At 39.3% G+C, this 27,892-nt stretch overlaps 1 protein-coding gene and 1 non-coding gene across 4 annotated transcripts; both read right to left on the reverse strand.

Annotated features, from left to right (window-relative positions):
* Positions 1-1,464: 1,464 nt before the first annotated feature.
* Positions 1,465-27,838, reverse strand: Zcchc8 (zinc finger CCHC-type containing 8). 3 transcript variants are annotated; one of them, XM_077109037.1, is made up of 14 exons: positions 27,484-27,838; positions 25,954-25,994; positions 24,358-24,432; positions 22,857-22,962; positions 19,814-19,891; positions 16,419-16,522; positions 16,237-16,302; positions 15,595-15,655; positions 15,017-15,159; positions 14,600-14,742; positions 12,312-12,433; positions 9,938-10,024; positions 9,564-9,681; positions 1,465-3,862 (listed from the first exon to the last, which is right to left on the reverse strand). In XM_077109037.1, exons 1-14 carry the CDS (start codon positions 27,682-27,684, stop codon positions 3,087-3,089), a joined length of 2,121 nt encoding a protein of 706 aa, XP_076965152.1. In that variant the 5' UTR covers positions 27,685-27,838; the 3' UTR covers positions 1,465-3,086. The 3 variants fall into 3 exon arrangements, with proteins under 3 accessions (XP_076965152.1, XP_076702355.1, XP_076702443.1); XM_076846240.2 differs by lacking the exons at positions 25,954-25,994; positions 27,484-27,838 and adding an exon at positions 25,343-25,719; XM_076846328.2 differs by lacking the exons at positions 16,237-16,302; positions 16,419-16,522; positions 22,857-22,962; ... (1 more) ...; positions 25,954-25,994; positions 27,484-27,838 and having other exon boundaries at positions 19,814-19,883.
* LOC143384213 (small nucleolar RNA SNORA9) lies at positions 23,775-23,908 on the reverse strand. Its single transcript, XR_013089277.1, has one exon. It is a non-coding gene; the product is annotated as a small nucleolar RNA SNORA9 (small nucleolar RNA).
* Positions 27,839-27,892: the final 54 nt, after the last annotated feature.

Here is a 27,892-nt window from a genome sequence, read left to right on the forward strand (position 1 = left end):
GCCTTCTTTCCACTTACCTGCTCCAGGAGATGACAAAGAGCTGGCCTTGTTTTAGCAACCTGTGCTACAATTCACATTCCTTTTAACCCAAGACAAAGATTAGAAACCGATCCCACCCCTGCTCCAAGTCTTTCTTGAAGAACAAGTGTTGGTTGTTACTTCACCTCTCCACACCTGGAGACCTGTCAGGAGGGACAAGCCCAAACAGGGACTCCTCCTCCACCCAACACTCTCCTCTTCACAATACTCAAACAGCAAACAAATGCATTTACAAAAATGGGGCACCTCTTCCAGGTAACTGTGTCCCATTCTGTGCTTCCTGTCTAGATTTGTTCTGGAATTCTGCCCTAGTATTCTTTTTTTTTTTTTTTTTTTTTTTTGGTACTGGGGATTGAACTATGGGGCATTCGACCATTGAGCCACACTCCCAGCCCTATTTTATATTTTTTTAGAGACAGGGTCTCACTGAGTTTCTTAGTGCCTCGCCATTGCTGAGGCTGGCTTTGAACTTGTGATCATCCTGCCTCAGCCTCCACAGCTGCTGGGATTACAGGTGTGCATCACAGTGCCCAGCTCCATAGTATTCTTCTTCTTCTTCTTCTTTTTTTTTTTTTTTTGTGGTGTTGGGGATTGAATCCAGGGCCTTGTGTATGCAAGGCAAGCACCCTACCAACTGAGATATATCCCCAGCCCCACTAGTATTCATCTTAAAAACAACAACAACAAAAAAAACACTTGGACAAGGACCTTTAGCGGATACTTTTTTTGCCTAACAAAATTCAAATCTTACAGAAAAGCAATCCAAAATTCTTAGTGTCAAGTAAGTGAACTTTCAAGTCTTTTTTCCTACTATGATACTTTTTTTTTTAATCCTACATTAGTCTCTCTCTCTCTCTCTCTCTCTCTCTCTCTCTCTCTATATATATATATATATATATATATATTTAAGTAACTTTTATGTTTTTTTTTGTTTGTTTTTAATGTGGGCCTAAAGATCAAACCCCATACCTCACATGTGCTGGATATGTGCTCTATCACTGAGCCACAACCCCAGCCCCTCTACCATAATACATTTCTTGAGTGTGCTGCTTCTCTTACTCACACCATTTCCTGTACATCCCAATGTGCATTTTGTCTGGGGCTAAAGGGTTATCTTCCTGCAAGTCTTCAAATCCAAATGAATGCTTGAATCAGTGGTCTTGGGAACTTGAAAGCAAGCAGGCCTCTCTCGGTGATTCTCCCATTATCCCCAAACAGCCCCACACCTTGGCCCCTTCTCATAAATACTTTTGCTGTCCAGGAACTGACGGAACCACGTGTTTCTCCTACTAAGTGTGTAATCTTCTGAAAGGTAGTTTCTGTTACTTCTTTTATTGCTGAAAAGCACACTGTGTGCCCTCAATAAGTAACTGAAGAAATAAAATAGGAGACACTTTTTGAGAAAGCAATGTTTTTATAGAGCTTTTGACAGGGAGGCAGTACAGTGGTGGAGTCTGGGTATGGGGGTTGCTTACCAGCTGTGTCTTAAGTGCTTCCCTCTAAACAAAATGAAGTTAATAGTAAACATGGGACAATGCACAAAAATACCTTAACACAACACCTGGCATAATAATTGCTAAGCTATGTCTAGATTCACAGAGGACTCTACCAATGCAATATTTAAAGGGACATTTAAACAACTACTTCTATGATTTAGGGTGCAGTCAAATATTTAGTTGAAGGTTGGTCTTTTAAGAACCACATCTTAAAACTCACAAGTCCCTTTAACCTCTCTGTGCCTCCCTATGGTAGTTTTTGCCTGACAGAAATGTTGAGGCTGCTCTATATCAACTACTGTTAAAGGGTTACTTTATTATGTATTTAAACTCAGAGAAAAAAGTCAGAAGTATTTAACATTTTATTTTAGCAAGTTCTATGAGGGCTTTAAAATTAATTTATCCTTTTATATAATTTTCCTTCTCTTTATTGTTATAGAGCAGTAAATATGATAATTCAAGTTCCCAAAAATGAAAAATCCAGAATGGTTCTATTTTGCTCCCTCTGTTGGCCTAGGAGCAGGATAACACTACGTGAGACTAATAATTCAAGACCACTTAAGTTCCTGCACTTGACCAACTATAAACGTAATAGCATTTCACATAAAGAAAAAAATCATACTTTCAGCTCTATCTTCTATATCTGATGTGCAAAAGCAATTAATTTATATCTACTGTTTAATTCTTAATGTTAGGGTTCAAGTCCAAAATATTATTTTTGTACAAAGGTTAGCTGCCCTCTTTTCATTTTTGTAAAATAGCTACTTTAAGAGATTCTGCTCTTTTCTATATTTAAGGTGGAAATTCTCTGAAAGCACCCAAGCTTGCAATTTCTTATTTCCTTTGCTGTCACTAATTTTCGCAACCACATAATTTTCTTCCAGATTTAAAAGGTTAATAATTTAACTGTGAATCACTTTTTTATATTCAAAGTCTTAGGTTATGTATATGAAAACTAATTTATTAAACCTCTGTACACAAAAGGGAACATAACTGTATAGTAAGCTTATATGAAGAATGAAGGTACAAAAAACCAAAATTGTTGTTAAAATTGATACATGTAAATCTTACAAAAATACCCCAAATGGGATAAAGCTGCTCATCCCTGATTTTTCTCATTTGGTTGTCAGAGTTGAAATATGAATTTAAAATGGTTAGAATTTTTTTTTAAAAAGTGATATATTAAACTTATATACAGGATAATTAGCAAAATGTAGAAAGGGAAAACAATGTACAAAAGACAGATAAAAAACATCACTCTTGACAGACACTCACAATCCAAAAATAGTATAAACCTTAACAAACTATCTCTGAACCAGCTCCTATGTACATTCCCTCTGCAGGTTTTGTGGGTGAGAATAAAATACGGCAAATTAGTGAGCCCAGTCTTTCCATTCTTTAAGATAGGCTTGACTTGATACCACGATTCAACCTTGGATAGATTTTTAAACAGGGAGGGATGAATAGGAGAACAATTTTTACCCATCACTTGGTACGCATCAACAGAACAGTTACAGATAATTAAATGGCTCTTGGTGCCACAACAAGCAGTTATTCGGAAGTTTTTTTGTTTTTCTGTTGGTTTCGGGGAGAGTTCTTTAACAAGTTTCTTATCCTGAGGTACATTCCAGTAGATTCTGCCATATTCTCAAATTCAAACGGCGTTATTCCAGTTGCAAACTTGCTCATGTCAGGTATAGGGCTATGAACTTTAGAGGCTGTTGAAGACCTGGTGTCCACTTGAAGGGGCTTCTGGCTGCCTCCATTCCTGACGTTACAGTTTGATACGACATCACCACTGTCGAGCAGAGCGTCTCTGGAGCTCACCTCTGCAGATTCCTCCTCTTCATTCTGACAAAGCAGGGTGGTCTCAGAGGCTGGGCTTGAGGGAGGTTGAACTTCAGCTGTCTTTGCACAAGTGTCTGGTTGCTCAGACTCCTCCAGCGTTGGCTTTTCGGCTGTTTTCCCTTCTGGGATAGGAAGGTCAAGATCATTTGGGCAAGGTGACGAGGCAACGGAGTTTCCAGTTAAAGGTGTGTCCACAGGAATATCAGAGTCACTATTGATGCTCTCGGCCTGCTCAAGAGCTGCCCATATCCGCCTCTGTTGTTCTTCAAGTTCTTCCAGAGTCAGTGCGTCCTCATCAACAGCTGTGCTCCGGGTTTGGGGTGAGTCAATGGGAGTCAGTGGCGGGGTCCCCTTGGGGAGTGGAGGAGTGAAAAGAGGCGGAGGAGTTCCCCGTGGCAGTGGAGGAGGAGTGCCAGGAGGCAATGGCGGTTGAAACTGAAATGCTTCACTGCTCTGAGAACCATGTGGCACCTCCACATCTGAAATGAGAATGTTGAGAGATATTTTACAAGGTGTAACAGCATTTGATTTTGCAAAAATTTATTATTTGAACTTGGAGGTATCTAGAGGTCCAATAGTCAAAAATAACTGGCTTGAGGGGGAAAACTGGACACCATGACCATGACCTAATGTCCTCAATGCACTGGAGAAGACTGTCCGCAGCGAGAGCTGTCAGGATTTCTTGAACCAAACCCCCAGGAGAGCCACTCCATGCCATGTACATGGTTTCAGACAGAAGAGATACAGAGTAGTTCCCAGGGAAGGTGCTGTGGCTGAAGACTGGTTCCTGGCACAGCACAGTAGGAAATCTGACTGAAGTGCAGGTGGGCTACGCAGTGTAGCCAGGCTGGGGGTGGAGTGAGGATGAAGGCAGGAAGACACCTGAGGCATTTCCCATGAACCTCTAATCTGGACTCCTTGCTCACCTGTGGGCATGTGTATCACCTGTGTGTCCCTCAGCTACCACCTGTCTAATAACCAAGTGCCTTTTCCTAAATCTGGACTTTTATCCTATTTACAACTAATGGCACCACCATTGTTATCTGCTTGGAGTATCACAGATGGAAGCTGTTCTTCATTGGAGTCCTCTCTTTTTTTCTCTTCTACCCGCAGGACCTGGGCCTTTGAGGTTCTATTCGCTGCCATAACCACTACCTTATTTCAGGCCCATTATCACTGGCCAGGAACAGTGGCATTGTTGTGGATTCATCCTCCTTGTATCTGTCCTCTGAACTCTAGCTAATCTTTCTAAAACATCATTTGGCCCTATGGACTTTCCCATTTCAACGAGAAACCCTTTAGTGCCTTCCCATCCCTATAGGATGAAGTCTGATCCTTTCCTGTGCTAGTAAGGCCTCTGTGACCCGGAGTTGCCTGACTCTACCCTGCATCTCCTACTGCCCAGCTTAAACACAGAGTTGCGCTGTCAGCCACTGTGCAAGTACCTGTGCTTCTGCATGTGCGTTTCTCTCCAAATGCTGCCCTGCCCCTGCTCATCTCCCTGGAAAATTCACCCCTTGAGATGCAGCTCAAAATCACTCGTTAGGACCTATAACTTCATTCAGTATGGCTCCTCAGTGTTTCCTCTGTGCCACTATTAATTACAGTCTGTAATCAGGTCTGTGGCAGCGAGATGTCATATTATTGTAGACCACCATGCTGGTAGCAAAGTGTTGACACACCTGCAATCACTGGTGACCAGAATGGTAACTAAGAGATCTGTCTTACTCATCTGTTTTTCCTGTCTACAGAGCAATCATAAACACAGTATGGGTTTTAAAAATGTGAAAAACCCAACCAAATCTTGAAACCTATGTAAAACCAGTCTGAATTTTACTGAACAGGCAAAAAGATTTGCAAAAACAACATACTGTTACTTATAGGGCTGGGGATGTGCCTCAGGGGTTGAGTGCCCCTGAGTTCAACCCCTGATCCCCCCACCAAAACAAAAACAAAAACAAAAACAAATGTACAAGCCAGATATAATGGCATCCCAGTTACTGAGGAGTCTGAGGTAGGAGGACTGAAGTTCAAGGCCATCATGGGGAACTTAGCAAGACTCTGTCTTAAAACAAAGAAAGAAAAGGGGCTGAGGATATAATTCAGTGTTTATTTAGCATGTACCAGGCCCTGGGTTCAATTCCCAGTATCACAGGGAATAAATGATGAATAAATAAATAAATAAATTATAAACAGCTTAAAGTCAAGTTTCATTTCAACAAAACATCACAACAAACACAATCAATATAAGAATGTTATAATAAATAAGGACACATTTAGGTAGTTGTATTTTGCAATTCCAAACTGAATCACTATACCCACAGATTTGGGACATAGACCCTTTTCTACTTATACGTTTCTAATAACATTTTTCAACCAGAAAGTAACAATGAGATGTCTCAATGTTTCTCCTTCCTGGGAATGAGCTGTCACAGAGGTCACTCAAGCTACTTCTCTGCAGGGGACTGTGCACTACAAAGCAGGAAGAAACTGGGATGGGGGCAGTCGAGGGATGGACAGGGCCTTGATTGTTAGACCATGAGGCCAGAGTTCAGTCAGCAGGCCCACTTGGCTCCTTCACTAAGCAGCCCTAATAACTGACCTTGACAATCTGATTATCACCTTAGTTGTTCAGACACAGGTGGGGAAGGGGACACTTGGTCTATTAGCTGGGAACACTGAAAATTAACAAGCGGGTTGACAAGGTATGGGGAAACACCTGGAGAAGTTTTTGGTGGGCTCAAGATAATGTGGCTTTGGGCTGTGGGCCTTAGTGTGTACACAGGCTCACAGGGCCTCTTTTCAGTTTGGTTTAGGCAAGAAAGCTTGTGCCAACCAGTCCTTTTTTTTTTTTTTGGTGGTATTGAACCCAAGGTCTTAAACATGCTAGGCAAGTGCTTCACCACTGAGCTACATCCCCTTAACAGGTCTCATTAAGTTGTCTGGACTGGCCTCAAAACTTGCACTCCTCCTGCCTGTCTCTTGAGTCACTGGGTAAAAATTATGGGCATGCGCCTTTGTACCCGAAAACCATCAGTCCTCTTAGGCACCAATGGGTAGATGATCTTTTTTCTGGATGGGTTCTGTGTGCATCACACAGGTTCTAAATAAATCAGTACTCCTTTAACAAGTGCTAAATCTACTGCCCAAATCCCATTCTGCATGAAGCCAAGGAAGTGAGGAAGGTGAAGGCACTCATTGCTTTAGTACCAGGAGTCCCACCGCACTATGGGGCCCAGGCTGGTAGAAGACGGGTAGAGAAAAAGGGTCAGGGAAAGAGCAAAGAAGAGAAGGAAGGAGAGAGAGGGAAAGGGAAGAGGGGTAGAAGGAGTAAGAGAGAAAGAGAGAAAGTTCCCCCGGAAGTACAAGAAATAAAGGAAGAAGTCCCCGGCTATGTGTGTGGACCTGATGACAGGTTGCCATTAAATCCCCAAACTTTTGAGAGATGATAGCTGTGTCTCAAATGATTTAACAAGCACAGGTGGCTTTGTGCCACCATGAGGGTAAGTGGTTTTCTCCCACTATATTATAAATAGCATAAGACCAAAATATTCACTCAAACTGAAAAGTTTCTAGGCAGTGGGGACAGATAACTGGCACTAAGATACTGGAATTCTTGAGACTGAAACCATTTCTACCCTCGATGAGGAAACACTGGATCCTGGTCTTTGATAACACTGAGAAATGCTGGGTTCTGAGGATATACTTTTGTCTGGGTCAACTGTTTTAAAGGTTTGGGAAATTACAAAATTGTCAAAATTTCATGGGTATGGGATGGGGTTCTGGTTCAGCGGTAGAGCACTTGCCTAGCATGTGCAAGGTGCCGGGTTCAATCCTCAGCCCCACATAAAAACAAATAAATAAAATAAAGGTATTGTGGTCAACTATAGCTAAAAAAACAAAAACAAAAACAAAAACATATATATATATTTCATGGGTATGTGGCAAGGGCTATGATAATTCTGTTCCCTATTAACTCTCTGGTCTTGTTAACAATTGAGATTGGGCTAGGTGCAGCGGCACACACCTGTGATCCCAGATGACTAGGAAGGAGGCTGAGGTAGGAGGATAGTGAGGTGAAGGTCAGCCTGGGCAATTGAGTGAAACCCTGACTCAAAATAAAAATAAAAACACAAGAGCTGGGGCTGGGCACAGTGGCACATGCCTGTAATCTCAGCAGCTTGGGAAGCTGAGACAGGAGGATCATGAGTTCAAAGCCAGTCTCAGCAACTTAGCAAGGTCCTAGGCAACTCAGCAAGACCTTGTCTCTAAATAAAATATAAAAATAAGGGCTGGGGATGTGGCTCAGTGGTATAGAGTGCTTGCCTAGCATGGGCGAGCAATGGGTTTAATCCTCAGCACCACATAAAATAAATAATAAAATTTTAAATATATTTATACATACACATATAAAAAAAGGGCTGGGGATGTGAATCAGTGGTAAAATGACCCTAGGTTCAATCAATCCCTGGTACCAAAAAAAACAACAAAAAAAAGTAAGAACCAATGAACATGCATAAGGCCCTGGGTTCAATCTCCAGCACCAAAAAAAAAAAAAAAAAGAAAGAAAGAGCGGGCTGGGAATATAGCTTAGTGGTTCAATTTTAGCAGAATTGTGACACACACACACACACACACACACACACACGCAGGAAGTCCAGGTTGTGAACTCTAACCAGACATCCAGAATCCCTGTGGCTGAGATTATGCAGAATAAAAAAATGGGGAAATAATTTGGCAGCTTTGATTATGGACTTCTGAAGCCACTTATGCAACATAATTCAATTTTGGACTTTAATTCCTTTGAATTTTAAGGGGATTTAGTCTGTAACTTTTAAATTCTCCCTGGGAGTTTGAAAACTAGAGAGGGGTTCACATTCAAGTTTGAAGTAAGGTACATTGCTGGAATCTTATTATTAGAATGCTTTTTAATTTTTTTAATTTAAATACAAGGCTGGGATCAAACCCAGGGCCTTGTACAGGTTAAGTACACACTCTACCTCTGGGCTACATCCCACTCCAATTATTGGAGTAACCTTTTTTAACACAATAACTTTATTTATTTATTTTTACGTGGTGCTGAGAATTGAACCCAGTGCCTCTCACTTGCTAGGCAAGTATTCACTGAGTCGAAACCCCAGCCCTGGAGTTATCTTTATGTATGTCATCTTTTTTTTTTTTTTAGTTGTCAATACACCTTTATTTTACTGATTCATATGCAGTGCTGAGAATCGAACCCAGTGCCTCACACATGCTAGACAAGTGCTCTGCCACTGAGCCACAACTCCAGCCCTGTATGTTATATTAATGTCGCCACTTCACCTCACTTCAAACATCTGACATGTTACACAGGACAAAAGTAGCTAGGTGTTGCTGGGCCCACTGGCACATGCTTGTAATCCCAGTGACTCAGAAGGCTTAGGCAGGAGGATCTCATACCAGAGGCCAGTATGGGCAACTCAGTGAGACGCTATCCCAAAACAAAAAAATAAAAAGGGCTGGGGTAACATAGCTCAGTGACAGAGGGTCCTGGATTTAGTCCCTAGTAAAAAACAAACAAACGAACAAACAAATGTAACTAGGCATAATTTAGAATAAGAGTGATTTTAAGTTTTGGATTGGGAGTGACCTTGCAGTTTATCTAATCCATACAAAGCCTGGATCTACTCCAGAGCTTTCTGGGGGGGAAAATCTAAACTAGTAATCTAAACTAGTAATCAGAAGTCCCAGGGGGAAATATAGAGAAGCAGTGGTTGGTATTGGGGGAAGAGAGGCTCCAAAAGAGGGGAGGTCTGTTCTGAGCTGCCAGTGATTTGCTCAAAAGGACTCTCACAATCCCTGTACCCACAGGTTCCATAGGTAAGTGAAGAGGGTTAAGAGTAATCAGAGGAAAAGGCCAGAGCTGCCAGAAGTGCACATGCTGTCCACTGGTTATCCCAGAGCGCAGCCCTGATCAGAGGGGTGGTCTAGCTGTTGCCCTCTAGGTGTGTTAAGTGTCAAACTCAGGGATTCAGGTAGCTGGCCCACTTGATTCTCACAATAAGTGTGGCTTCTAATTCAGCTTCAGTGATAATGGTGATGCTCTGATCTCTAATAAAGGTTTATCACCCTTTATATGGACTCGGGAGCATGGATTCATCATGCCTACTTACTGAAATCAAAACCAGAGATGAGACCTACCTGAATCGAGCTCCATGTCAGCGGGAGAATCTGCAGAACTACTTTCCTTTCTCTGCTTCTTTGGACTACCAGGGCTGGACTGAGAGGAAGACCGCTTACTGCCAGACTTCATGCTTGGCTAAAGGAGTAACCACACGGACACAAGTGAGATGGGACGAATGGAGTACTAAACACCAACCTGCACTTAACTGACATGTAGAAAACCAGTATGGAGCCAAGTCTAGGTAACTGGTGAATCCCGCTGTTTTTCTTTTGATTCCTCAGATGACAGGGATTTAGATACAAACACGATAATGCAATAAGATACTAATGAGTTACAAAATCTCACAGCTATGCCATAATGTTTATAGACCACACCTTTAAAATCTATTTACCGCTTGGAAGTTAGAAGTAAGGTAACTGGCAAACACATCCTTCTGCTGACATGCCTGCATTGGTATGGAACCAAACATCCTCCATTCCTAATGATGAAAACAGAAGAAAAAAAAAAAGTATGTATTTGGAAAATCCATTTTTTGAAATTTTGCTCCAAGGAAGAAAGTGAAAATTTCAAATTACATTTTTGCTTTTTGTATCCTTTCCTTCACTGGAAATTAAGGGAAAAAAAGTATCAAGTAAAAGGAAGAATAAAATCTGCCTGTAAAATAACCAAGACAAGACTGAAAGACTAAGTGGCCTGAAAAGTTCTATCTACTGCAGGCAGCATCTACAGAACCTGTTCCGAGCCTCCCAGCCCTCGTTTCTCACCCTCCACTCACTGTATCTTCCTCCTAACACACACACAACAAGTTTTCAATCTTCTGTTCTTTCCCTTTCCAAATAGAGTTAGTGTTCTTTAACTCTGTTCATTCTCTCTCATCTCCAATAACACAATCAGCAGTTGTTGTTGTTCTTTTTAAAAATATGTTTAGTTGTAGATGGACACAAGCCTTTATTTTAATGTGCTGCTGAGGACTGAACCCAGTGCCTCACACATGTCAGGCAAGCATTCCACCACTGAGCCACCACCCCAGCTCGTCAGCAGCTTTTCTTCATCAGAATCCCTTTGTGCTCTTGTGAAACTTAAACTGGACGGTCTGAGTCAGTTAAGTCTAAAGGTAGTAATTGCTACTGAGGACCAGGAATTCTGACAGACTGATCTTTGGACCTACTTCCAGAAGCAAAGATGGTTTGCATCATACAATTTAAACCTGTCCTGTGTAAGTTCATCATTTTTATCTATTCATAGACTCTAATTTCAGATCTTTGGCTTCTTCCAAACTGCCTAGTTCCCAAGAACACTAGGAATATAGTTATATTTAAAACAACAACGCAATAGTTCATTGTTGAATCTTGAAACCTAAGATGAAAGTTGAACAAAAGTATGGAAAAACATTCATATACAGAATTGAGAAATTTTGCCATGTGGGGGAAAAAAAAAAAAAGAGAGACAAAAGGTATGGTGGTATACACCTGTGATCCCAACAAGTCCAGAAGCTGAGGCAAGAGGACTGCATGTTCAAGGCTAGCCTGGCTGACTACCGAGACCATCTCAAAATTAAAAAAAAAAAAAAAAAAATTAGGGGGTTGGGAATCTAGTTGAGTTGTAGAGAGCATGTGTCTAGCATGTGTGAGGCCCTTTGTTCAATTCCCAGTAACACCTAAAAAAGAGAGTGCAAGCTAGAGAGATGAAATGAGAGAGAGAAAAGGAAGAAAAAAGTAGCAATAACAAAAAATGACAAGCAGGTTGGGTATGGTGATACATGCCTACAATTCCAGCTACTCAGAAGGCTGAAGTAGGAGGACTGTAATTTAAGGCCAGACTGAGCAACTTAGAGAAACCTTGTCTTAAGCAAAAGAGTTATAAGACATTTAGGTTTACTACCGATAGAAATTTATTTCCCAAAGGGGCTGGGTTGTGGCTCAGTGGTTGAGCACTTGCCTAATGTGTGAGGTACTGTGTTCAATCCTCACCACCATATAAAAACACAATAAATAATTTAAACATATAAGTTACAAATTTACTTTTTCTAATGTAATATAACTGCTACAGTGCATAAAGTTTTTTTTTTAATATTTATTTTTTGGTTGGACATAATACATTCATTTATTTATTTTTATGTGGTGCTGAGGATCGAACCCAGGGCCTCTCATGTGCTAGGCGAGCGAGCGCTCTACCGCTGAGCCACAACCCCAGCCCTAAAGTTTCTTTTTATAATTCGTTATATTTTAGGGCTGGGGATGTGGCTCAAGCGGTAACGCGCTCGCCTGGCATGCGAGGGGCGCTGGGTTTGATCCTCAGCACCACATAAAAATAAAATAAAGATGTTGTGTCCACCAAAAAACTAAAAAAAAAAAAAAAAAAAAAAAAGCTATATTTTGAACAATATTCTCTCTTTTTGGTACCAGGGATTGAACCCCGTGATGCTTAGCCACTGAGCTATATTCCCAGCCCTTTCTATTTTTAATTTTTGAGATAGGGCCTAAGCAACTTAGCTCAGGGCCTTGCTAAGTTGCTGAGGCTAGCCTTAAACTTGTGATCTTCCTGTCTCAGCCTCCTGATCTCCTAGGATCACAGCCATGTGCTACCACACCCAGCCTCTTTTTTTGTGTGTGTGAGAAAGGGCCTTGCTATGTTGTCCAGGCTGGACACGAATGCTCAGTCAGCTGGGATTATAGGTGAGTGCCACCATGCCAGCTAATATTTAATACTGTGGACAATCTGTTACATAATCATGTCACATTCCAAAATAAAAACAATATACTTACATCTGGAATTCCTCTGGGAGTAGATATGTTAAAACCTGGATAGTTTACCAATTTCGACAGATCATAAGTAACACTTTTATTCTGTTGTACTTCTCCAACTTCTGATTCTCCATCAGCATCATCTATTATAGACCAGGAAAAGTGTTAACATTGCAAGGTGCTAATATGTCCCTCCCTATACCAGAACTATACCTAGAAAGTGTTTCACTGCCAAAGAATTAGTCTGGGAATTAACTTTAATTAGAATTTTTTTGAACCACTAAAATAGAATTTTTAAGAAATGTGGACATATTACTTTGATAAAAAGAAATACGTAAATTTTTTTTTTTTTTTTTGGGTGCTGGGGATCGAACACAGGGTCTTGTACATGCAAGACAAGTACTCTATCAACTGAGCTATATCCCTAGCTCCACATAAAAACCTTAAGAAACTTTTTTCTGCAGGTTGCTTAAAATTCCATTTTGCATTGACCTTATGATTTGACTAATGCTCTATTCCAATGTTTCTCATTTGATAAAGATTTACATAGTGTCTATTATGTGCCAGATGATATTTCATTTCCAGATAGTGCTTTTTTTTTTTAATATTTATTTTTTAGTTTTCGGCGGACACAACATCTTTGTTTGTATGTGGTGCTGAGGATCGAACCCAGGCCACACGCATGCCAGGCGAGCGCGCTACCACTTGAGACACATCCCCAGCCCCCAGATAGTGTTTTAAGTGGTTTAAAAATATTAACTCATAGGGCTGGAGTTGTGGCTCAATGGTAGAGCGCTTACCTAGCATGTGTGAGGCCCTGGGTTCGATCCTCAGCACTACATAAAAATAAATAAATAGGGTTGGGGTCGTGGCTCAATGGTAGAGCACTTACCTAGCATGTGTGAGGCACTGGGTTTGATTCTCAGCACCACATATCAATAAATAAAATAAAAATCTATCAACAACTAAAAACAAACAAACAAACAAACAAACAAACAAATAAATAAAAGGCATTGTGTCCAACTACAACCAAAAAATAAATATTAAAATAAAAATTAACTCACTGATTTTTTTTGGGCATTGGGGATTGAATCCAGGAGCACTTTACTACTGAGCAACATCCCTAGTCTTTTTTATTTTTTATGTTGAAACTGAGTCTCCCCAAGCTGGGATGCCTGGAACCTGTGATCCTCTTGACTCAGCCTTCTAAGTCACTGTGATTACAGTTGTGCCCCACTGTGCCTGGCAATTCAGTTAATCTTTTCAAGAATCCTAATATATATATATTACTAAAACCACTTTACAGATAAGAGTCATCTTTGAAGAATATTTGTAAGCCATTTTATTTAATTTTGAAAACTACTAAATAAATCAAGCATTAATTTTACTTTCCTATACTATCCAAATACCCAAGGCTACCAAATAATTTAAAAAGAGAAGCTTTCCTTCACTTTTTGTTATTTTCATTTTATCTCATTTTCATTCTCCAGCCCTTTTACTAGTCCACCTACCCCAGTAATGGGGACTGAGCTCAGGGGTGCTTTACCATTGAGCTATGTCTCCAGCCCACCCCGCCTTTATTTATTTATTTATTTTTTAGTTGTAGTTGGACACAATATCTTTATTTTTATGTGGTGCTGAGGATTGAACCTAGTGCCTCACATGTGCGAGGTGGGTGCTCTACCAATGAGCTACAGGCCCAGTCCTCCAGCCCTTATAAATTTACTTTTGTGACAAAGTTTTGCAAAGTTGCCTAGACTGGCCTGCTGCCTCAGCATACTGGGTAGCTGAAATTTCAGGCATGTGCCACAAAACCTGGCTTTTTTTTTTTTTTAATTAAAGAATCACAAGAAAATGGGATAGCAATGGCTGGTCTATTTAATGTGCACTGAATTATCTAAAAAATATGATGCACCAGGCATGGTGGTACACACCTATAATCCCAGTTATTTGGGAAGTTGAAGAAGAAGGATTACAAGTTGGAGGCCAGCCTGGACCACTTAATGAGATCCTGTCTCAAAATAAAAACATGGTAGCACACGCCTGTAATCCCAGTGGCTCAGGAGGCTGAGGCAGAAGGATTGCTAGTTCAAAGCCAGCTTCAGCAATTTGGTGAGGGCCTAAAGCAATTTACAGAGACCCTGTCTCTAAATAAAATATAAAACTGCACTGAGGATATGGCTCAGTGGTTAAATGCTCCTGGGTTCAATAAAATATAAAATAAAAAGTGCTGGGGATGTAGCTCAGTGGTAGAGCACTTGTTTAGCATGTGCAAGGCCTGGGTTCAATCCTGGTTCAACATACTATACCTTTTCCATCATAGAGTGCAAGCCCTGAATTTTCCAATTCAGCTTCTTTGAGCCACCCTGGTGGGTACCCTAGCTGGCGCATCCGATAGATAAAAGGAGGAAGACTCTTGTCTGTCACACCTAGTGCATCTTGAAGTTCCTCACTAAGTAAAAATAAAAAGGAAAAAATATTGAATTCTTGCTTGCACACAAACAAGGTTCTCTTATTTTAAAACATTCTTATATTACACAGCATGGAGCATGGTGCCTAATAAGCACATAGTTAACATTATATAACTGTTTTTGAATGAATTGATGTATTATTCTGTAGACCTTGCCAGGGCACTTCCATCCTGAAAATTTTCCTGAAGAGGCATAGAATGATCTAAATACTAACGAAGCAAAAAAATGATATCTAAGATAAAATGACATTAGTACCTAATAACTCCTGGCTTGAATCTCCCAAATCTTTCTTCTACTTCTTCTGCATGGTATCGTTGCTGAAAATTCTGACTGTTTGCCTCACCACAAGCATCCATATACTCTTTTCTCTTTTCGTTTATTCGAGCAGCATTTCGGGGCTAAATCATAATGTTTGAAAAGAATGGTATCAAGCAATTTAGAAACATTTCAGAAATTAAATAATTAGGTTTTTTTAAGGTAAAGCAAGCAAATTGTTTTAGTTTCAATGTTTAAATCAAGCCTAAAAGAGGATAAATATTTTTGAAAAGTAAGCAAGAAGAAGTAGTCACTTTAATTTCTTATTTTATGTTATCAGAATATAAAATCAAGTTTATAGAATAAACTATCTAGAAATTAACTGTCATGACATCTCATTTATTCATATCAAACAGAGTACTGTAATAAATTATTGTTTAAAAAATGTAATGTCTTAAACTATAAATACAGATTTGAAAAGATTTCAAGTTAAAGAGCACTTCACACTATGCCATAAATGTGTAAAATACATCAGCAAACTCTGGTTCAACAACATTTCTTACATGAGAGAAATTTACCATTGGGCAATCTTTCATTTGATGTTCTTCAGAACCACAATTGAAACAGTGAGGCTTTGGCCTATTTGGTCAAAAAAACAAAAATTTTCATAAATAAAAACATAAAAGCAAATCATTAAAATTCTACATGACAGTAAAGTGTTATCAGAGACAAAAAAGCAAATGGATGACAGATCACTATAATCTGCAATAACGAGTACACTGGATCTCCTGTACTCAGTGATTTAAACAAACAGCACTGTGCAGTCTTTTAACCAAGAACCTTTCTGTTCCTGACTCATTTACTACCTCTTCCGATTTTTTTCAGTAGTTAATAACAAAAGAATTGAGTCCAACCGATCAACGTGTTTCCTTTAGGCATCATGGAAAGAAGGCAGGTGGTTCTAAGACTGCGATCACATTGACAGCAACAATTACTTCTTTCCACCCGCCCAGGCACATTATGTTCGAACCAATGAATTCCAAGAAATAAACGATCAATTTTAACATTTACTATGTCTACATATCGGAATTCTAGCTGAATCTAGAATTTTCTTTACAGTAAACCAGCAATAAAAAATATTAACTTTTCAAGCTAAAAGAGTTTACGCTTTTGGTATTAAAAAACAAAAAGAATAAAACAAAACAACTCCCCACACAAACCTTTTTGCCTTTACTTGTATTTCTTGCCCTTCTAGAGAAACAATGTGGCTGAAGACTTGCTGGTACCTTTAGTGAATTTTATTAAGGAATAGTTATCATAGTCTGTAAAATTTGGTAAACTTTTTTAAAGGTGAACTTAGTGGCAAGATGCATAAAAGATCTTCATTCACTATGTAGGATACTTGGGTATTTCCCATCCTTCGGTAAGCTGAGGGTTTTCATTTAGTAGCGGTTGCCCCAATTTATCAAGGCAAAAATTAGTAAAATACAGGACACTTCCTACAACCTGCAGAAGACAAGTCAAAAAATATTGCTATTTAAGCAGGAAAAAAAAAAAAAAAGACATTAAATTATGTAAGACTATGATTACCTGTTTTTAACAATTTATTTTTGGATAAAATTATTAGAAATAACAACTCTCTAGTTAAGAGAGCCAGATTTTGATGTGTAAGTAAAAGCTACATCTGAGTTTTTCCTCTGTATTAAATCATTACTATCAACTACACTCTCTCAAATAAAAAATAAAAACCTTGACTCTTATATGTCCCTCCAGTACCCCATTTCTTTGCACCAAGATCCCCAGCCCTACTATTTATTGGTTTCATTTCTCTTGTTCCCAATCTTTTCTTTCCCCTCCAAGATTTTGGAGAAATTTCATTCAGACAAGTTGAAAAAACAGTACCATGAATACTCATGTACCCTTCACTGAAATTCAATAATTGTTAATAATTTGACATTTTTCTGTACATGTCTCTCTTTACACACACACACACAGTTTAGCTCAGCCATCTGAAAGTCAGCTGCACGCATCATGACACTTCATTCAGTACGAGAGCCTTCTAAGAGTAAGAACATTTTCCTACAAAGCCTAATACCTGTCATACCTCAGAAAACTAACTCCCTAGTGTCATCTATATGTAATACTTATAGTTCTCCCCAACTGTCCCCAAAAGTTGATGTTGTATATTTTTTTCTTTTATCTAGTATATATATGTGTGTGTGTGTGTGTGTGTGTGTGTATATATATATATATATCTATATTTTTTTTTTGTAATGACACTGCCACTCTCTCTTAAAACATTTTCAGTAATGTTCTGTTCCTATCACTGCACTATGCTTCTTGACAAATGAGCTTTGTAAGGACCTCCATGCAGTCAAATTCAAGCCATAGTTGTCAGTCTTCACCTCAACCTATTAGCAAGAGTTGGCAGAACTGATAACCTCCTTCCTCTCAGAAATATTTTCCTTCCTTGGTTTCCAGGACACCTACCTTGCTGACCAAGCCTGGGTCTTTGCTAGATTCCTTTCTCCACCTTCTATATACTGGAAATATGTAGAAGCATCTGAGACACAGTAAGCAATACAGTGTTGGCTTCTGCCTGTGGGCTTCCTCTTCCTTCTACTGTCTGATGTACTCTTACTCAAACTGCAGCTTCAGCCCTGCTCCTTCAGCTCATCCAGGTCTTGACTCAGAGAGGCTGTCACCAACTACTCATACAAGCCACCTACCCCATAGTCTCGCACTCTTTGCCATGTTTTATTTTTCTGGAAAGCTTTGCTTTCTTTCACCAGAATTTAAATCAGTGAGAGCCAGGACTTTACCCTTTTTGTCACTGCTGTGTCCAGGGAGTCTAGAATGATTCCTGGCACAAAGCAGCATTCAGTAAACATTTCCTGCTATTTCTTAAAGGACTAAATTAATAAATACGCAAAACTCCCAATTTCTGGGATGTTACTTTAAATCTCAGAACCTTAAAGTCGGAAGGGAAATGAAAAGTTACCTACTTCAGTTCAGAAATCCTTCTTTAGAGTTTTCTGATAACATCCCACTCTTTGACTCCAGTAACATGGGAATTCAATTTTTTAAAAATACAGTGCTTGGGGCTGAGGTTGTGGCTCAGCAGTAGAGCGCTCGCCTAGCATGTGTGAGGTCCTGGGTTCAATCCTCAGCACCACATAAAAATAAATAAAGAGGGGCTGGGGTTGTGGCTCAGCAGTAGAGCGCTCGCCTCCCACGTGCTAGACCCTGGGTTCGATCCTCAGCACCAAATAAAAATAAATAAGTGAAATAAAGGTATTGTTTGCAACTACAACTAAAAAATAAATATAAAAAAATAAAGATATTGAGTCCAACTACAACTATAAAATAAATATTAAAAAAAAAATACAGTGCTTGAGGCTGGGGCTGTGGCTCAGTGGTAGAACGCTCACCTGGCAGGTGTGAGGCCCTGGGTTTGATCCTCAGCACCACATAAAAATAAATAAAAATAAAGGTATTGTGTCTAACCAAAACTAAAAAATAAATATTAAAAAAAAAAATTTCGTGCTGGCCTGGGGATATAGCTCAGTTGGTACAGTGCTTACTTCACACACACAAGGCCCTGGATTCAATCCCCAGCACCACAATAAATAAATAAATAAATAAATAAATAAAATTCAGTGCTGGGGGTCAAACTCAGGGCCTGATACCTATGAAATAGTCTATCACTAAGCTCCAGCACTGGCCTGTCTGTTGAATTCTTTTTTTTTTTTTTTTTTTTTTGGAAACCTTTCTTGGTACTAGGAATTGAACTCAGGGTTGCTCTACAATTGAGCTACATCCTGACCCTTTCACTATTTTTTATTTTGAGACAGGGTATTCCTAAATTGTCCAGGCTGGCCTGAACTCACGCTTCTCCTGCCTCAGCTTCCTGAGCATCTGGGATTGAAGACATGTGGCAGAATTCACTTTTTTTTTTAAAGCACTGGAGATTGGACCCAGGGCCTTATGTAGTGACGAGCAAGCTATACCCCTAGTGAGACTTTCTAAAAGATGAGTTGAACTTAAGCGCCTCTACTCAATTTAATCACTGATTCTAATTCTTTCACTTGGAACTATAAAGGGTGATTGATAACAACCTTCATTCTGTTTGCAGAAATGTGACATTCCTTGTAAATCTTTTCAGTAAAGCTTGGGCTCTTCATCCCCACAGCTGACCCCTATCTTTAATATTGTGGTACATCAAAGGAGGATAATATTCCATAAACACAAAAAACTAGCCTTATTTTAATAGAATCCAGAACTACATTTATATCAACTTTTAAAAACATTACAAGTTGCAAAGTCAGACCATTATACTGTGTCAGCACTACAAAATTTTACATAGATATTGATAGGCCTTTATGTAGGTCACCCCTAATAAGCTTCTATCTTCACCCAACAGTTTAGTCTGTCAACATTTTGAATTTCAAATCTGCCATTTGTTATATTAGCTATTCAGCTCCCTCTGTTTCATTTTTCTATAAATTCAACAATCATGTTTCCTACATCTTAGTCCTTGAAAATATATGGGGAGGTTGGTTAGAACAATAAACAAAGTCCTCTAAAGTCTGTCTATTGTGCCTGCAGGTCATAACACAATAGTTATTAAAAAAACAAATAATAGTATTTTGAGGTTGAATTCTACCCTGTTGTTTGTAACAAAATAATGCTGTGATCATATGAAGACATGATTCTACCTATTTATCATTTCAATGACACCCAGTTAACAAAGGATAGGAAACATATATCTTGCAGATCTAAAAAACTGAAACTTACACTAAATGCTTCCTTGTTGTTTTTAATGGCACAGGATTCTTCAGCTTTATGGTCCTCTTCTAACACAACACTAGATGGCTAGGACAAGCAGAAACATATATTATAAAGCAGTAACCAATTTTTTAACAACTTTAAATGTCAAATACAAGTCAATAAGTTTCATAAAATTTTAAATTCATCATGGTAATAGAGTTTAGAAGGTAAGTGAGGAAGATTTGTCAAAGAAATTTCAGAAGGCAAGGGGGAGAGCTTCTTATGAAACATTTGTGTTAATCAATGTAACTTATGAAATTTTGTATCTGTAAGGTGGCAAGGCAGACTTTATCTTGAAAAACAATAAATCAAGCCAGACATAGTATACAGTTTTACATTACTTGTCAATACTGATAATATATCCCTCAGACTTAAACAATTATATAATTCTTAAGTATTCTTTGAATTAGCACTTGCCTAGTAGGCATAAGGTTTGATCCCCAGCACAAGGGAAAAAAAAAAACAACACATAGTTTAACTGGTAAATGTTACCTTTATAAAAACTATATATGAAGCCAGGCTTAGTGGCACACACCTGTAATCCCAGCGCCTCAGGAAGCTGAGGCAGGAGGATGGCAAGTTGAAAGCCAGCCTTAGCTGTCTCAATATAAAAGAACTGGAGGTGAGGGGGCGCTGGGGATATAGCTCAGTTGGTAGAGTGCTTGCCTAGCATCATGCATTAGGCCCTGGGTTCAATCCCTAGCACCACCACCAAAAAAAAAAAAAAAGGAACTGGGGATGTAGCTCAGTGACAAAGCAGCTTTGGGTTCTAAATAAACAAAACAGGGCTGGGGATGTGGCTCAAGCGGTAGCGCGCTTGCCTGGCATGCATGCGGCCCGGGTTCAATCCTCAGCACCACATACAAAGATGTTGGGTCTAACGAAAACTAAAACATAAATATTAAAAAAATTCTCTCTCTAAGAAAAAAAAAATATAAAGGTAGCAGAATACAACAGTCACTATTATGGTATTATGTAAAAATGTGGATGTGTAACCGATGTGATTCTGCAAGAAAAAAAAAATATTAAAAAAAAAAAACACAAAAAACAACTGTATATGAAACTGGGCGTGGCAGTTCAAGTCCATAATTCTAACAATTTGGGAGAATGAGGCAGCAGGATCTCAAGTTCAAGGCCAGCCTGAGTAATTTAGTAAGACCCTAAGTTATTTTTATTTTTTAAAAAATAAAAAATGCTGGGGATGTAGTTCAGTGGTAAAACACGCCTGGGTTCAATCCCTAGTATCACAAAAACAAAAAACACAGAAACCTGTATGAGCCAGGATAGTGAGGAAACTATAATCCAAGTTACTGGGGAGACTGAGGCAAGAGGATCACAAATTCAAGGCCAGCCTGTGCAATTTAGCCAGATCCTATCTCAAAATAACAAAATTAAAAGGGCTGGGGATATATCTGAGTGGTAGAGTGTCCTAGGTTTAATCCCCAATACCACAATCAATCAATCCATTAATCAAATAAACATTCTATGATATATAAAAACAAAGGATAAAAAAATTTAATCAGAACAATTTATTCTCCAATCCCTGATGATAAACAGCTATATATCCTTATTTGAGTGATTCTATTTTTTTTTAAATTTTTTTTTTAAAGGAACAAATGTTTATTAAGTATCTATTATGTCCAAGGGATTGCTGCTGCTGCTGTAGTTTTTTTTTTTTTTTTAAGAGAGAGTGAGAGACAGAGAGGGAGAGAGAATCTCAATATTTATTTATTTATTTATTTTTTAGTTTTCGGCGGACACAACATCTTTGTTTGTACGTGGTGCTGAGGATCAAACCCGGGCCGCACGCATGCCAGACGAGCGCGCTACCGCTTGAGCCACATCCCCAGCCCTTGAGTGATTCTATATATCTTAAATTTTAATTTATAAAAAGCCCAGAGGCTGAGTGCACCTGTAATCCCAGCAGCATGGAGGCTGAGAGATAGGAGGATCGCAAGTTCAAAGCCAGTCTCGGGGCTGGGGATGTGGCTCAAGCGGTAGCGCGCTCGCCTGGCATGCGTGTGGCCCGGGTTCGATCCTCAGCACCACATACAAACAAAGATGTACCTGCCGAAAAACTAAAAAATAAATATTAAAAAATTCTCTCTCTCTCTCTCTCCAAAAAAAAAAAAAAAAAAAAGCCAGTCTCAGCAAAAAGTGAGGTGCTAAAACAACTCAGTGTAAACCCTCTCTCTAAATAAAATACAAAAAACAGGGCTGGGAATGTGGCTCAGTGACCGTGTGCCCCTGAGTTCAATCCCCAGTTACTCACCCCCAAAAAAAGCCCAGAAATCATAATTCTGATTTTTTTCCCCCTTAGTCTGGGAATCAAACCCAGGGACACTCTACCACTCAGCTACATTTTCAATAGTTGTTCTTCTTGTAGCATTGGGTATCAAATGACCCTGGGCCTTCACCATGCTAGCCAAATGCTCTACCACTCAGCTACATCTCCAGTCTCCTCAGTCCTTGTTCTTTATTATATTTAATCATTTCTATTATTTATTTAGCTTTTGGTACTGGAGATGAAACCTAGGGGTACTTTTACCTCTGAGTTACATCCCCATTCCTTTTTATTTTCAGACAGGGCTCATTAAGTTGTTGAGGATCTCACTAAGATATTGAGGCTGGGCCTTGAACTTGTGATCCTCCTGCTTCAGGCTCCCAGTTACTGAGTTACAGGTATGTGCCACCATGCAGAGCTGCTGAAATTAACTTGCTACTCATGACCATGTATCCAAGTTAGGAAACAAGGGGGAAAAAAAACCAAAAAAACAACCCTTTAGATGTAGTCAAATCTGAATCTGATCCTGAGCAAAGAGGCCACATCCAGAGGAAAACCAGGTGGCTGCCTTGATCAGACTCTGGAGAAGGAAGCTGGTGGAACAAGGGAAGGTGAACAGGCAATCTTAACAGTCACTGTGGTTTGGATTCAAGAGGATCCCCATGGCCTAATAATTGTCAGTGAAAAACAACCTACTCATCTTAAAAAACCTTAAATTTGAAATACCTGGGGCAAAAGATTAAAAGAAGTCTTTTCCACATCATTTTTCTGCTGTTCCTCAAATCTTTTTACTAAATTTGAAACAAATTCCTCTATTTCTTGATGATATTGCCTGTGTAAGAGGACAAGATGGTCAGAACCCAGAGAAAAACATTTAACAGACTGAAATCTTCTTCATTATTTATTATAAGGTGTCATGTCTTAATCTTGTTTTATTTTCAGAGGTTTATCAAATCACCAACTCTTTGTAACACTTAGGAACCTGCTCCCTAGGAAAAATATACATTGTTGCCAAGTTAACCAGATAACCTAATATAGTACTTGGCATAGGAGAGCACTGAACAGTTGTGTTAGAATGAATTTTATTTATAAATTGTATATGCTTAACTTCTGAATAGACCCCCAAAATAAATGCCTCAAAATTCAAAGAAATAAAAGGATTACATAATAAAAAGCTCCCTTGTTGTTTCCTAATCACCTATTTCTGCAACACAAAGATAATATATTCAGTTTTCCATATCCTCCTCCCAGAAATTCTTCGTGCACATATAAGGAACCACCCATTTAAATATGAAACTAGAAAAAAATAATTAAAAACCAAAATATATTGCAGGAAAAATATACTATTTTCTCTATCACTCCAGGTCACTGACTATATTCATCAAATATTCTATAATGCTCCATATAGGAGACGTCAAAGGAACTGATATCTTGTTATGCTTTAACTGAGCCAGGCTCAGGCCAACTGTGCCAAAGGCCAGCTCTGCCCAGCACCTTCCTGAGGCTACTGCATTTACCATCCAGATTCCTTCCCCACCCTCAGAGTCTTGGCTTCCACTTCTACTGAGATGAAGGTGATCCCTTTATCTTCTTTACCATGACCAGCACATAAAAAAGAATTAAGTGACTTGGGAGGGGGAAAACAACTGTCTGAAATGCCTACGACCAAGCTCTGAGGATGGGACAGGGCAAGGCCTCAAACCACTTCAAAACACTCTAGCAAGCACTGTAGGAATGCTCTGAGTTACCCAAACTCCAGCATGCTAGAAGGCTTGCACAGGTCTAGTTTTGCTGTGAAAGAAAAATATAATGTGGGAGGTTTTAAAGATTAGTTACCTGATAGAAAATTCAGTTATCTGATTCTGGGACAGAAATGGCTATTATTATTATTATTCTGATAGTGGTGGTCCTTATTCTTATTAGAAGTAAGCTCTTACAGGTGCTCGTTCAGCTACTTAAGAGGAAACAATATTAGTATATTGTTTTCCCATATAAGAAACTAAGGACACAGAAAGGTTCCATGACCTGCCTAGGTTCACAGATATAGAAAGTAGAAGCCCAGATTCAAATTCAAGTCTATAAAACTCCCATGGCCTTGCTTTTAAATTATTTCAAATATTTTAACTCTAGGAGGATCTTAAGTAAAATAACAAATTTAATATAAATACAAAACCAGCATACTTATAGAAGACATTAATGCATATTTAGGGAAGAGAAAATTACTTACTTTGAAATAGCATTGTTCATAAATAGAATTTGTAATAAAGGTCCATCTAACTTAGTATTGTTCACCAATATTCCACTAAAACAGAAGTTAAAATATATTCTTAGAAGATATCAAAGTAATATGTATATATGTACATATATAAAACAGTTTTAATAATTCTTAATTACTAAAGATAATATATAATATTAATATAATATTAATAATAGAGTATAAATAAGATGAAGAACCACCAAGAATTTCAGTTTTCTCAAGAAAAATGTAGGTTTTCACCAACTATATCTACGTCAATGATTGATTTTACACAGAGGTATCTCTTACTCAACATTTTTTTTTAATATATATATATATATTTTTAGTTATCGGCGGACACAACATCTTTGTTTGTATGTGGTGCTGAGGATCGAACCTGGGCCGCACACGTGCCAGGCGAGTGCGCTACCGCGTGAGCCACATCCCCAGCCCTCTTACTCAACATTAAAAAAAAAAATGTTTCTGCAAAAGATAAGAACCACAGTTAATCTTTCCTGTCTTTTCTTTTGTGCTAGGGATCAAACCCAGGACATCATCCCCAGTATAATCTCTCAATTTTTAACCAAAAAGCTTCCTTTCTTAAGGCTATTTTCTTTAAAAATCACGGGAGGAAGGAAAGGATAAATCAACAGGTTAAAAGAATATATTTCTGGGCTGGGGATGTGGCTCAAGCGGTAGGGCGCTTGCCTGGTGTGCGTGCGGCCCGGGTTCGATCCTCAGCACCACATACAAACAAAGATGCTATGTCTGCCGAAAACTAAAAATACATAAATAAATAAATATTAAAAGAAATTGTTTACTATTTAAAAAAAAAAAAGAATATATTTCTAGGGCTGGAGATACAGCTCAGTTGGTCAAGTGCATGCCCACATGCCCAAGGCCCTGGGTTCAATCCCTAGCACCACCAAAAAAAAAAAAAAAAGAATATATTTCTAGCTGGTGTGGTGGTACACACCTGTAATCCCAATGACTTGAGAGGCTGAGGCATGAAGATCATAAGTTCAAAGGCAGCCTCAGCAACTTAGCAAGGCCTAGTCTCAAAAAAAAAAAAAAGAAATGGGCTGGGGATGTAGCTCAGTGGTACAGCATCCCTAGGTTCTATCCCTAGTGCTGCTTTAACACAAAACCAAAAAAACCTTTTTCTTCTTCTAAAATGTTGTGTCTTGAATAATTTCTATGAACATATTTAAATTATACAAATAAATCTTTGGCTAGAGGAATATTATAATACTTAATTCAAACTTCCCAGAATGTTTTTTGAATAGGAATAGCTGTGTTGATAATTTGCTAACTAACTACTAACTATTAACATTTAGTCAAAAACTTCTGGATTGTGGTTCATAATACTTTCTCTTAGGCAGTTTAAAAGTTTTATGCACTTATGAGAATTTAGATTTTACACCCAGAAGTTAATAAAGAACTAGTATTCTAATTCCTTTAGAGTATGTTTAACAAATGACAATGATAAAATAAATCCTATACCCCTTTTGAAAGAACTTCTGATTATATATTAATATCCAGATAAATAATAAGGGACAACTATGTTGTAATTTCAAGATGTCATACCTTGGTCGAGTTAGAATGTTCAACTTTCTTTTAAGTTCTTGATGTTATTACTTGTTAAGGAATATTAATCCTCATTAAACAGAATCATGCAGATCACAAAATTCAACTTAACTATCAACACTCTCACTTTTGGTATCAGAAAGCTGATGACATTCACTAAGCACCTGCTTGTTTGCAGGCAAGGAGTTTGGCTTTAAAGCCAAAAACATTTACATCCTTTGAATGAATATATATATATATATATACACATTTTTTTTGTGGGGGGGTACTGGGCACTGAACTCTGGGGTGCTCCACCACTGAGTCACATCACCAGCCCTATTTTGTATTTAATTATTTAGAGACAGGGTCTCACTGAGTTGCTTAGGGCCTCACTAAATTGCTGAGGCTGGCTTTGAAGTCTCGATCCTCCTGCCTCAGCCACGATTACAGGTGTGTGCCACCAGGTCCAGACGTATATTCTAAAACACAATCCTGAAGTTAAAAAGTCTAACAGACTAAACCATTATTCAAATAACGGTGTCCATGGCACAAGTTTAAACAGTCAATTAAGAAATTTATTCTAAGTCAAGGCTTCATTATACGAGGAAAGCAAACGCAGAGTAATTAAACAGTTAACAACCGAAGAATCTAGGATGGAATTATAAATGTCCTCCAACTGTCCGTATCGTGAGAAATTTTTCATAATAATAAAAATTAGGGGGCTGTGGATATGGCTCAGTAAGAGTACTTGCCTCGCAGGCACAAGGCTCTAGGTTCAATCAATCCTCAGCACCATTAAAAAAAAAAAAAAAAAAAGTACATGAAAAAAAATCAGACTTCAAAAACCTTAAAAGCTTGACATACCTTCCACACTTAAGGATCCTTGCAAATTTCAAAAGGAAAACTAAACCAAAATTATCTATATATAGTTTTCCAAACTCTAATAATGAAAACACATTAGCAAATCCAGAATGTAATCAGCTAAAGCCAAACGGAAACTCACTTGGCACATTTCCCCCAAAGCAATGAAATGCAACCTAGCTTAAGGTGGAAGAGCTCTAAAAGTAATTCTCAATCCTAATTAAACAAGCAATTAACCATATCTCTTTGCAAGACCCGATTCCTCAAGACCCCCAACTCTGCATCCTAAGACCATCTGCTTTTGCGCCGCCATCCAAGAGCTCAGTATTCGGTATCGCCTACCATACTATATAGTAAGACTGTCTCAACTTGAGCTTGTCTGCACTGAATGAAATTGGATCATGAAGTCAAAGAGAGGGATACACGTGAGAACCCTTCTGCAATCTAACAGCTAAGCAGTCTAAAATCACCCTAAAAACGGAACCCAGTCGGGGCTGCAAGGATGGACTCCTAAGGAGACGGGTTTCCAACACCAAGGTGTGCGCGGAGGCCTCGGGGCAGCTTGCGCAAAGCCCGCACGCGGGGGCGGCAAAAGGCTTGGACTCCTGGCCCCTGTGGAATCTCCGCCGCGTCTGCGCCCCGCACGGACCCGCGCCCGCGATGACAGGGCCCGGACAACCGGAAGGATATTCTCGGCGCGGAGCTGCTCGATGGTCTCCTCGCACTGCCGAAGCCGCTCCCGCAGCTCCGCGTCACCAACCCCGTCCTCGTCCTCCGGGTCGCCGTCGTCGTCCTTGAAACGGGTATGAACCGGCTTGGGAATCGACTCCTCCGGGGGATCGAAAGCCTCGAACAGCTCTAGGTCGCCAAAATCCACCTCCGTCGCCATCTTGGGTTGTGGGAAAGATTCGAGAAGAGGCAGAGCGGGGCACCGCGGCAGGGGACGAAGGTTGTAGCGCGGCTCCGCTCTCCAGGCTCGGGCCGCGCGAGGACAGCGAGTAGGGTGTTCTCCACACGCCGGCCGCCCAAACTGCACCTGGGGCGGGGCCGGCCCGGAGAGACTACAGTTCCCAGAATGCAACGGCGCCGCTCAAGCC

This window comes from Callospermophilus lateralis, chromosome 1 (genome assembly GCF_048772815.1).
Source record: "Callospermophilus lateralis isolate mCalLat2 chromosome 1, mCalLat2.hap1, whole genome shotgun sequence".
NCBI lineage: Eukaryota > Metazoa > Chordata > Mammalia > Rodentia > Sciuridae > Callospermophilus > Callospermophilus lateralis.

Bases quoted from the DNA above. Each gene is read 5' to 3' on its own strand.
- Zcchc8 (XM_077109037.1), bottom strand. From the start codon at position 27,684: ATGGCGACGGAGGTGGATTTTGGCGACCTAGAGCTGTTCGAGGCTTTC. The intron at 24,433-25,953 runs GTATGACATCTT...CTTCTGTTTTAG, and splicing joins AACATTCTAACTCGACCAAG to TGGAATATTGGTGAACAATA. The intron at 3,863-9,563 runs GTAGGTCTCATC...TTCTCATTTCAG, and splicing joins TGACATGGAGCTCGATTCAG to ATGTGGAGGTGCCACATGGT.